Here is a 12,017-nt window from a genome sequence, read left to right as displayed (position 1 = left end):
GTGTGGCTGTAGCACCTATTTGAGCCCACATAGCCTGTGTGTTCGGTCAGAGTTGAGGGACCAAGGACATTCCTAATCTGCCTGTGCCCTGAGACGCCCTGGCTCCTTCCAGTCCATCTATCTCCCTGGAAGTTTCACTGTGTATGTCCATCCCTGCTCCTCCCATCAGCCCACCTGGGGCTCTTTGACCCAGGGCCACCACCAGTCCATAGTGCACCTTTGGGTAGATTGGAAAAAGGCTCTCCTTCCTCAAGATACTTCACTTTCATCTTTTAGAAAATTTTCATAATATCCTGGTTTTGTTAGAATAAGATACTTTGTTGCCAGAAAATCAGAATAATAAATATACAAACCACCCAGATTTAGAATCAACAAAGTTGTCATAAAGATACAATGTTTAAAGTAATGAAGATGTCTACATCTTCATTATGTATGTATGGCCCATTATGTATGAATGGCCCTCCCTGCCCTTCACAGGAAGCACTCTTGAGCAGTACACAGCTTAAAGAACTATTATGGCAGACCTGCTTTCTCCTCAGCTTCAAGACAAAACCATCCCTCAGAGAGCAACCTTGTTCTAGACCCATCTGCCTGCACATAGGGGAGGACTTGGCCCACCTCCTACCTACGATGTTGAACATGCAGAGAGGGCAAGTCCGATGCTGATGTAGCCAGGGGTCCACACACACACGATGGAACTCATGGAGGCAAGAAATGACCCGCAGCTCCTAGAGAAAACAAGGGGGTCCAAACCAAAGTTATCTGTAGGTTCAGGAGTAACCAGGATTTCCCTGACTCCCTCTGGCCTCTCCTTTTTGCCCTCAGCTTCTTGTAAAATACCCCATGGTAGAATAGAAAGAGTAAGGGGCTTTGGTGTCCGGTAAACCTGGATCTTGCCACTTTAGCTGCATGAACTTGGGCAAGTTTCTTAACAGAAATGCTCTAGTTTTCCGCTCTAAAATGAGTACGAAAAACTAACCTACCCCCACCCTGCACTGTCATGAGGCTAAAATGAGATAATACATCTAAAGCACCCACTACAGATCCTAGCACGTGGTACACACTCAACGAACAGTAGTTGTCTTTCCCTGGAAGACCAGGAAAATAACCAGACCCCAGTGCTGTCCCCTACCTCTGCCTCATTGCAAATACATGGGACACAGATGCAACCAGGGCACCCACACCTGCCCGAGTGCCTCCTCCAGCCTCCCAAAGTCCAGCTGCCCTCCCCAGCCTGGTCATGGAGGTCGCCCGCAAGCCCTGCCTTACCTGGCCCTCAGAGAACTCCTCCAGGCAAATGGCACACACAGGGGCTGAGCTACAGCTGCTACTTGAGTCCGGCCACTCAGCCCGGGCCCTCCTGCAGCTGGCCTGGTACCTCCTGGTGGCCAGCTGGCTGATGGCCCAGGCTGTTCGCTGTTGAAGGGGATCCTGAGAAGAGGGGTGAGGCTCAGAATAGGGCAAGGGCTCCTCTTCCCTCACCCCTGGACCTCAAGTTTGTGCTTGGCTCCCAGTCACCCAGTTAGATCATATGGCCGATTGACTACTCCTAGGAGTTTGTCATCTTCAAGCTCATACGTGGCTCTGCCAAGCAGGCTAAGCCCCGCCCACCCCACTCCCCCATTCATACCATCAAGCTTTCTTTTCCTTGATGACCCATGGGAGAAAATTTTCATCCAACTGCCTGCTTGACATCTTTGCTTGGATATCAAATAGGCCCATCAAACTGAATTCCTAATCCCATTAACCACCGAACCACATATCCATCCTACCGCCTTAAAATGTAAGTCAGATCATGGTACTACTTCTGCTCAAAACTCTCCAATAGCTCCCATTTCACCCAGAGTAAAAAAACACTGTCCTGCCAATGGCCTACACAGTCCAGTAAAAGGGGCCCCCATGGACCCTCTGTCCTCGCCTCCTGCTCTGTCCTCTCACTCACTGCACTCCAGCCACATGGCCCCCTTGCTGTGGCTCAGACATACTGGACACGCTTTTGCCTCAAGGCCTTTGCCCTTACTGTTTTCTCTGTCTCGATCATACTCTCCCCAGATATCTGCACATATCACCCCCTCACCCATTTAGGGTCTTTCCTGTAAATGTCGTCCTCTCAATAAGGCCTTCTCTGGCTTTGCTTTTAAAAATTAACTCTGTCCGGGGAGCCTGGGTGGCTCAGTTGAATAAGCATCCGACTTTGGCTCAGGTCATGGTCTCACAGTTTGTGAGTTCAAGCCCCGTGTCAGGCTCTGTGCTGACAGCATGGAGCCTGGAGACCACTTCGAGTTCTGTGTCTCTCCCTCTCTCTCTGCCCCTCCTCCACCCCTGCGCGCACTGTCTCTCTCTATCTCTCAAAAATAAACATTGAAAAAAAATTTTTTTAATAAAAATTAACTCTGTCCTTTTACATTCCCTTTTTCCTCTTCCATTTTATTTTTCTCCTGGGAACATGTCACCATCTAAAATACTACATATTTTACTTATTTTGTTTATTGTCTGTCTCTTCCCATGAGAATGAAAGCTCCCTGAGGGATCTTTTTGTTCACTGCACAATCCCCAATACCTGAAACAGTGCCTGGTCCATACGAGGAGGTCTCTATGTTTGCTGAATAAATAAATGAATGGGCAAGCTGATGTGGAGAGGCTGCTGGAGATCAACAAGTCAGATGCCAGGGTGTTTAGATGTAAACTATTTCAAGAGCATAAGGGCATCTTCTTTCCTCACTTCTCCCTTCCTGCTCTTTACCCTCCCATATGCATAAATGTGCCACCTCCATCAGGGAGCCCACCCTGCTCACCGGCCTGTTGTGGTGGGGGCGGCATCGGATGCGCAGCACTGAAGCCAGGATGACCACAAAGATGGTGCCCACCACCGTCAGGAGGATCCACACATCATAATCTGGCTGGAGGAGTGAGCAGAGATGGAAAGAGTCATATTTCTGTAAGGAGTTGGGCCAATTTGGGAGAAATTCAGGTGCTCGGGAGAGTGAAGGCTAGAGATCCCCATGAGTCTTCCAGCAGAGGGGATGAGGTGAGGAGGAACCTGCAGGTGGGGTTAGGTGGTCCCTGTCTGCCCAAGGTCAATCATAGGAGAGGGTCCTCCAGGTGTCAGCTGTGAGAGGTACTATCTGAAGACCTGTGTGCTTGGGAAAAAGAGGAAAAGGACCCTCTGCAAAGTGGAAGCCACCCAGTGCACAGCTGGGTGAGGTTTCTAGCTAGTGGAGAAACACCAGCCAGGGTGTCAGGGGCTAGGGGGTCAGGGTTTCATTCTGGCTCTGCTCCTCTGTGCCATGAAACCACAGAGCTGAAAACAACTTTAGAACTCAGCTGGCCAAATTGATGCATTCTGCAGATGAATCCCAGAGGGGGAAGAAACCTGTCCTGAGGCACACAGCTGGTGGATAAAGTTGAACTATAGGGTTTCTAAACTCTCTTTAGCTCCAGGAGTCTAAGGGCTCTCGATGGGAGTTGCCACAGAACAAAGTGGCAGTGAGAACGGGCACTAGGGCAAGGCCTGGAGATCTGGCGTGCTTACCCAGGTTGGGGGCTCCTTCAGCTCAATCCTAACATGAGCCTTTCGGTTCTTGTACACAAACTCCATCAGCTTCTCGGCATCTTTACCCCAGATTAACACCACTGGCCAAGTCAGCCCCAGGGGTTGCTGTAGCTGTGGGAGGGAAAGTGCCCACGAGGGCTGTTATGTCCTGACTTGTCTTTTCCCAGGTGACTTTATCTCCCTCCACCCAGCTCCCTCAGACACCCCAATGTCCCTGGGTACCTGCTCAGCAGCAGCTCGATCCTCAGTGATGTCAAAGAGGACCGCGCTAGCTCCTCGCTCCCCTGCCATCCGGGCCTGCAGGGACACACAGCAGAGGTCCAGCTGAGGTCAGAGAAGGACACGGCCCATCTGTCCATCCATGCCCCGGCCTCACCCCTCACACGCCTGTCCCTTCCTGGGACGTTGCACACACTGCATCTTTGCACACTCAAATATAACATGTGCGATCCGTGTCCTGCCCTCAGCTCACCCAGGTCCCACTGCCTTCAAGGACAACATTCAATCCTTCATTCTGTCATGGAATAAACCCATAACAAGGGTTTAGTAGGAGTCAGGTAGTGGACCTGGCTCTAGAGCTAAGGACAAATAAGACATTGCCTGGCCCTCAAAGTACCACAAGTCTGCCTTCACTAAGAAGTGTGAGAACAGAAGGGAGTGGCCAGAACCACCACAAACCCCCACCCCAGGGAGTGGGGGGAGGGTGACCAGTCCCTGGAAAGGGAGGGAGAAAAGACAGGTGGAGAACTCCTTCAGAATAGAACTGGGCTTTCCAAGATCCAGCCCTGCCTGACAAGAGGAGCCTACAGGGCATCCCCTCAGCTCAGGCAGAGTTTCAAGGGCCTGGGACCCTGCCGTCACCCAAGGTCTCTATGGCAGAGCCCAGGCTCAGCCCATCTCTTGATCTCTTTCTCCCTGCCACACTTTTCCTGGCTACAATTCAAGGACTTAATGGAGTCTCTGTCCAGTGCTTTATCCCTCATCCCTTCCCTGAAGGTGGCACTGGAGGCTGGGTGGGGAGGGACTGAGGGGCTATTACCACAAGGACACAACTGTGCAGGTACGCACATGCACGCTTGCCAGGGCTCCAAGAGCAGGGTCTAGCCAACCAGGCAGAGCAGAGCAAAGCCAAAAAGAAAGAGAGAGAAAAAAAAGCAGGAATCTAGAAGCTGGGTGTGGGGTAAGAGAACTGAGATAAGAGCCAGGAGTGGGGTGGAGGTGCAAGGGCAAAGGAGCCACAGACAGATCCTGCCTTGCCTTTGTGACAGCCTCCCTGCCCAGCACAGCCACTCTCCAGCCTTTCTCCCCACAGCACAGGCTCATCTTGCCTTGGTATCAGGCTGGGACCTCGTGCCCCCAGGGCCCTGCTGAGTCTTTGCGGCCTTCCTGCAGGCACTGAAGGAGTTAATCCCTCTGCCAGTAGTGGTGGCAGGAAGGGGAGCCAGGGCTGGGGCTTACTCACACTCTTAGGGCTTTGATCTCTGCTTTCCTTCCCGGAGAGAGCCTGTCCGGGCAGGTCTCCTGCCAGGCAGGCCAGGGGAGCAGCTTGCTCCAGCTCCCTGCTCCCTACTCCCCAGGAGGCAGCAGGGGCCAGAGGGCCCCCTCAGAACTGGCAGCCCACAGGCAGGGGAGCCCAGGAAGAAGGTGGTGGAGACACTCGAGTGGGGCCCTGTTTTGGTCAGAAGAGTAACTTTCCCCCTTCCTCCCTCTCTCCCTCCCTCCTTGAGCTGCTGAGGAGCTGGGCTGGGCCCTCTACCAGCACCCAGGCCCAGCCCAGGCTCAGGCTCGCCAGCCTAATTGACTGGAAATTCACAGGACTCCAGAATGGTATTGCTGAAGAAATTGACAGGTCACAGCCTTCATTGTCCTCCTGCTCATTTACTCCCAAGAAGTCCAGCCCAACTAGGTGACCCCAGGCAAAGAGAAACTTCTGAACCCTCCAAGCCAGGGTATGGGAGCCACACCAGAGGAAAAGGAGAGGGGCTCCCACTGCTAATGTCATAGTCTAGAACTTGGCCAAGGCATGGGGAGGTCACCTCAGTAGTCAATGAATTGAGACTCCTGGATCCAACATGCTGACAGGGCCTCATGTGTCTCATGCCCAGATTGAGACCCTAGACCCAGCCTGGCCTGAAAGAGCATGAGAGAAGGGCACAGACTTCCTTCTCCAGAGATTTTCTTACTTACCAACCCCTCTCTCTTTGAAGGACTGGGGTAGGAACAGTGGAAAGTAATTACCCTGATGTTCAAACACCCCAGCCCATTACAGCCCATAATTACAAAGTTGTAAAAAGGGATCAAAGAGAGAGTACTGGCCAACAGGGGAAACAAACAGGACTTTCAGGCAGTGGGTACCTGTGTTCAGAGTTCTAGGAACAAAAAAGCACAATTTGGGGCCAGATGGCAGCCCACACTGGGGCTATCCATGCTTCCCTCTGGTCCACCTGCCCCCAAGAAAGTGGGAGAGAGGGAGAAAAGAAAGCACTTCTTGGGAGACCAGAATCTGGAAGGCAGAGACAATAGGAAGGCCCTCTGCATGGGAAGACTCAGCTTTAGAAAAATTACCCAGAGATCTCTTTTGGGGCTGCAAAGAGTCAGCCATCTCTCTAGGGGCAGCAAGCAAAGCTGCCCACGGCCTCTAGCAACCAGGACTAGTACACTCTAGGACTCATACACTACCCTCTGTACCTCTCTGGGCTGTAGGTTTTCCTCTCCAGACACAGTGACAGTCTCTGTAATCTCCTCATCAAAGATTGGCTAAGTACCTACTGTGGCCAGGGCACCAAGCCAGGGAAGGCCAAGCCCTCTAGAACAGCTCATTATCTAGTTGTACATATCCATATGTACATATCCATAATATATCCAAAGACATATCCATAATATAATGCTGATAACATTCCAGAGTACAAATGAATGAAATAGACCAGTAGTTTTCAAACCTTTTTTCACTGCAGAAAGCCCATCCCCCACCACACACACACACACACACACACACACACACACACACACAATCTGACGCAAATCTTCAATACACAAAACAGATAAGACTCAGCTGAGTTTGAGGATGGGGGTGGAGTTAAGAAAGAGCCTTGGTTTCCCCCTCCCCACAAAGCACCTCCCTGAAACCTGGCATGGACAGAGACCCTGGCAGTGTGCCAGAAAAGAGGCATCCCTCCATAATAGGCTAGCTGGGCTGAGCCAGTCAGGAAAGATTCACTAGAAGACGTGGAATTCATCTGGGCTTGAAAGCAAGGGTAGGAGGAAGTAGAAGGGATACTAACCTTTACCGAGACCCACTCTGCCCAGACTGCTCAGGTTTGAGTCCTGAATATGCCACCAACTATTAACTGTTAGACTTTGGGTATGGTACTTAACTGCTGTGTGCCTCCGTTTTCCTTTCTGTAAACTGGGGATTATAATAGGCCCTACTTCACAGGGTTGTTTTGTGGGCTGTATAAGTTAATCCATGCAAAGCTTTATGCTAGTACCCAGCACATAGTAAGTGTCCCCTAAGTATTAGTTATTGTTATATCAGCTGTTACTATATGCTTTGGGTATGTGATTTCATTCACTCTTCACAAAAACTCTATAAGACAATTATCCAGTTTTGAGTTGAGGAAACTGAGGCTCAGAGAGACTGGACAACTTCCCCAGGGTCACACAGCTGATCAGACCACTGATCTAGTCCAGGCATGAGGTGATAAGGGCCTGGGTAATCACGAGGATGGCTGTGGAGTTGCTAATAGAGAAACAGAAACCAAGTTGGATGACTGGATCGGGGGAGGGAGTCGGTGGTGGTGACAAGAATGGATGAGTCCAGAAAAATTATGGTGAGGGTTTCAGAGAAGATCAAGAGAGGCAAGAATGAAAGAAAAACCCCAATCTTGTTAAAAGCATAGGATGATGATGCCAGTGACGACAACAGTGGTAATTGTAATCATTTATTCAGTGATTACTATGTGCTTAGCATGGGAGCTTCCATCTGTATTGTCTTATGGAGCTTCCATAAGAGCTTCCATCTCTAATGTACTGTCTCATTAAATCCTCATAACTGCTTTATGATATAATCCCATTATTATTCCCCTTTTACAGATGAGGAAACAGGGGCCCAGAGAGGTGAGCTAAAATGTCTAGGTCACACTGAGGAGCAGTGGAGATGGCAGGCTTCAGACCCAGGGCTGTCTGGGTCTCAAGAGCCCCAGCTCTGTTGATGGTGATGACATCACTACTACTGATGGATATTCCAGAGCTGATTGAGGTTAGAATTTTTCAAACTTTTATCACTAAAACCCACCTTTCCCCTCTGGCTTCTGGGAACCATATGTTTTTTTAACATTTTACCAAACTAACTGAATTCATTATGTACAATTCATTTTCCTATGAGATAACTTGTAACCAAAAGCAACATACAAATATTTTAGTTAAGCTTGTGGGACTTATGAAACATTGGAAGTAGCTCAAAGACCTCCATTACTACCCTCACAGACCTCCTTTGAGCCAGCAGATCTCAGGTAGGAGCTGCTTGGTCAGGTCAAAGGATGAAACCCAAGGGAAGCCTTGACCTGACCAGTTGGAGAATGTGGGGCTAGAGCCATCCTGTCCCACCGAGGTGGGGGAGAAGCCAGGTATGGAGAAGCTGAGCAGCTAGTGAAGGAGGAGGAAGCATGAGCAGTGACCACAAAGGCTGTGGAAGAAAAACAGGTCCTAGGGCAGCAGCTTAAGTGCCTCTTCTAAACCCCTAATGGCTTTTTGTTCCTTTGTGCATTTTAGCTCAGGCACTATTTGGTAGCTGACAGACATCATTTTCATCCTCACAACGACCACTGGGGTAGAAAATAAAAGTCCCATTTTATGGTGGTGGCCCAATAAGGTTAAAAAGAGCACCGACCGGGGCGCCTGGGTGGCTCAGTCGGTTGGGTGGCCGACTTCGGCTCAGGTCATGATCTCGCAGTCCGTGAGTTCGAGCCCCGCATTGGGCTCTGTGCTGACAGCTCAGAGCCTGGAGCCTGTTTCAGATTCTGTGTCTCCCTCTCTCTGACCCTCCCCTGTTCATTCTCTGTCTCTCTCTGTCTCAAAAATAAATAAATGTTAAAAAAATTAAAAAAAAAAAAAAAAGAGCACCGACCACACGTTCCTTGTTTCCTAGTGTCTATGCACAGGACTTATTCCTCCCACAGCACTGTGATCCTCCAGGGGGCGAGACGAAAACCTCCTACGTGGACAATGTCCTGCCACGTTGCCCAGTGTTCACATGTGTGTGAAATGCATACACTGTTTTAGAAGAACAGTAGAGCATCTCTGAGCCCTTCCTCTCCCATCTTTCTCTCCTCTCCCACCTCTGTATCTCACACACTCACACTCACTCACACACACACATACACACACTCACACCCACTCACACACACTCCACACTCACATTCATACCACGTAACACTAGGCACTCATCTACCAAATGAGCAAATGAATGACATTTGCCCACATTCTGTAAAGCAAGGGAAGTGAAATAGCCCAAAGCAGGGTACCTTCAACCTAACAAAATTCTGCTGCCATCAAGGACCTGCCCAGTCTTACACAGAGACAACACTCTCCAGATCCTCCACGTGTGCTGGCCCCGACTGCCCACATCCTCCGTAGCCCTCTTCTGCATCAGCGTGGCCTGGGCTGGGAGAATATCTCCACCCACCTGTGGGTGCCACAATCAGAACCCCGCCCACATCTTTCCCCCTCCATGGGACCAGGTAAGAGCCCAGGCTGTTTCCTTGAGACTCATGGCTCAGGAAATAGCCCTCAGTAGGATCTGGAAACCAGGGAGAGTCTGGGCCTGAGTACAATGAGCGGGCACACTGGTTGGGACTGTCACCGTCCTCTTTCCCCACACCGGGGAGCTGGACCCTTTCCACCAAATCCACCTGACTGTGTCACACAGAATCTAACTATGCTCTGGCTTATGCCACCAGGAGAATCTTTTCACATGCTTTCAGTGTTCCTAGCCAAAATGGGAGGCAACAGAGCAGAGAGATTAAAAGCCCAGGTTTGAGAACTAGACAAGGCTCAGTTCAAATCACAGCTCCACCCCTTCCCAGCTGGGTCACCCTGGCAAGTTAAGTTTTTTTTTCTTTTTCTTTTTTAGTTTATTTATTTACTTTTTAGTAATGTCTACACCCAATGTGGGGCTCGAAATCACAACCCTGAGATCAAGAGTCACATGCTTCTCTGGGACACCTGGGTGGCTCAGTCGGTTAAGTTGGTTAAGTCCAACTTCAGCTCAGGTCATGATCTCAGAGCTTGTGAGTTTGAGCCCTGCATCAGGCTCTGTGCTGACAGCTCGGAGCCTGGAGCCTACCTCGGATTCTGTGTCTCCCTCTCTCTCTGCCCCTCCCTGGCTTGCACTCTTTCTCTCTCTCTCTTAAAAATAAATTTTAGGGGCGCCTGGGTGGCTCAGTCAGTTAAGCGTCCGACTTCGGCTCAGGTCATGATCTCACGGTCCGTGAGTTCGAGCCCCGCGTCGGGCTCTGTGCTGACAGCTCAGAGCCTGGAGCCTGTTTCCAATTCTGTGTCTCCCTCTCTCTCTGCCCCTCCCTCGTTCATGCTCTGTCTCTCTCTGTCTCAAAAATAAATAAACATTTAAAAAAATAAATAAATAAATTTTAAAAAACATTTTTAAAAAAGTCACATGCTCCTCTAACTGAGCCAGCCATGTGCCCCAGTTACTTAAGTTTTCTGACCCTCACTTGCTTCACATGTCAAATAGAGAATAAAATGTCTAGCTTTCCTGATTGTCATGCAAAATAAAGGGGATAATGTATAATGAATCTGTCCCATGTGGCACATGGTCAGCACACAGAAAACAGTAACTAACATTAGAGCAGAACAAATAAAAATGTTCACAGGACCTTAGAGGTAGCAGGCCAGTGAGGAGCATGGCAAACCAGACAGTCCACGATGGTGGAAACCTGGCAACTGCCACCAGCTCCAGCCAATGATGCCCTCTGGAAATGTGGAGCCACCGGTTTGCAATCTTAGAGGAAGAATGTGAACTTTTTTTTATGTTTATTTATTTGATTTGAGAGAGAGAAGGAGAGAGAGCATGTGTGTGCTCGTGAGCAAGGGAGGGGCAGAAATAGTGGGAGAGAGAGAATCCCAAGCAGGCTCCTTACTCTCGGTGCAGAGCCCAACATGGGGCTCAATCTCATGAACCCTGAGATCATGATCTGAGCCAAAATCAAGAATCTGGTGTTTAACCTAGTGAGCTGCCCAGGCACCCCAAGAATGTGAACTTTTTAAGGAAACATGGCTTCTGTTTCTGCTATTCTTGCATATGCTCAGTCAATGTTTCTGAAAGATGGAAAAGCCCTTCAACTGACTGCCTCTTTGCCCTGATGCTGGTTAGGGGAAGGGGTTTAAGAATTTCCAGGTGATGGGGGAGGATATGCGGTGGGGCACCTTCCTTAGATGACAGTCAGAGGTTCTGCTGGTAGATGATGGTTGGTGGGGAAAGGATGGAGGCCTGAATTTCCACCCCTCTCAAACCAGTCATGAATGAGGAAAACCAGAGCAAATTGGACACATCTCTCCTAGGTGAGAAGGGGACAGAGAACAAAGGGCCCTCTCACAGCCTGGAGCTGGGTGAAGTTCAGAGTGTGTGGAGGTCAAGTGCGAACCTACCTTGCTGGCCAGTGACAGGCAGGGGCGGGGGGCCCGTTGGGGACTCTCCAGCTTGACAATGCTGATGAATCCAGGCTCCAGATTGTCGTCATCGCTGGCATTGCACAGGTACAGGGGGTGGGACTGCAGAGAGAGGGAGAGAGAGAGGTTAGGGAGGCTCTAGGGAGCAGGAATAAGCTGTGGGAGCCAAGTACTTCCCCGCTGTTCCAGGCAGGGACCAGGCAGGTCTCCTAGTGCTATGAAACAATCAGCCTTCTTATTTTTTCTTTCTCTCTTTTTCTTTCTTTCTTTCTTTCTTTCTTTCTTTCCTTCCTTCTTTCTTTAATTCTTTCATTTTAATTTGCATCCAAGTTAGTTAGCAGATAGTGCAATAATGATTTCAGGAGTAGAATCCAGTGATTCATCCCCTACATATAACTCCCAGCGCTCATCCCAAGTGTCCTCCTTAATGGGCCTTCTTACTAAATTGCCTCAGAGGAAGCTAGTAAGCATCAGTTGTCATTTCAGGGCCACCAGGGCCAAGGATACATGGAGGTGGGGTGCAGGTAGGCACGAGGCGTGTCCAAAAGGGGGAACCTCAATGAAGAGCCTGCTGCAAATCTGCCCCAACAACCCTCAAACTGCCACAGACTCTCTCACCTCCTACTTCTTTCACCTGCTCTAAAACCCCAGGCTAAGAGCCCATATCAGTGCCTTCAGAATCTTGCCTTCCCTCCATGCTCTCCCAGGGCAGTGCTGGGTGCTGCCGGGTGCCTCCTGCCTCCTTGGGATGCCCGCTGACATCCCCATCTTTCCTGTG

General features: G+C 49.9%; 1 protein-coding gene across 1 annotated transcript in view; it reads right to left on the bottom strand.

Moving 5' to 3' along the window:
- RNF43 (ring finger protein 43) overlaps positions 1–12,017 on the bottom strand; it is a 64,674-nt gene that overhangs the window by 5,125 nt on the left and 47,532 nt on the right. The window contains exons 2-7 of the mRNA XM_060646532.3: positions 11,219–11,341; positions 3,776–3,850; positions 3,533–3,664; positions 2,796–2,900; positions 1,270–1,431; positions 626–728 (exon numbers count right to left, since the gene is read on the bottom strand). Coding sequence (XP_060502515.2) covers positions 626–728; positions 1,270–1,431; positions 2,796–2,900; positions 3,533–3,664; positions 3,776–3,850; positions 11,219–11,341 — 700 coding nt within the window. The remainder of the gene's footprint in view (positions 1–625; positions 729–1,269; positions 1,432–2,795; positions 2,901–3,532; positions 3,665–3,775; positions 3,851–11,218; positions 11,342–12,017) is intronic.

This window comes from Panthera onca, chromosome E1 (genome assembly GCF_046562875.1).
Source record: "Panthera onca isolate mPanOnc1 chromosome E1, mPanOnc1 haplotype 2, whole genome shotgun sequence".
Lineage (NCBI taxonomy): Eukaryota > Metazoa > Chordata > Mammalia > Carnivora > Felidae > Panthera > Panthera onca.
Note: the sequence above shows the minus strand (reverse complement) of the source record. Positions and strands in the feature narration are given on the sequence as shown.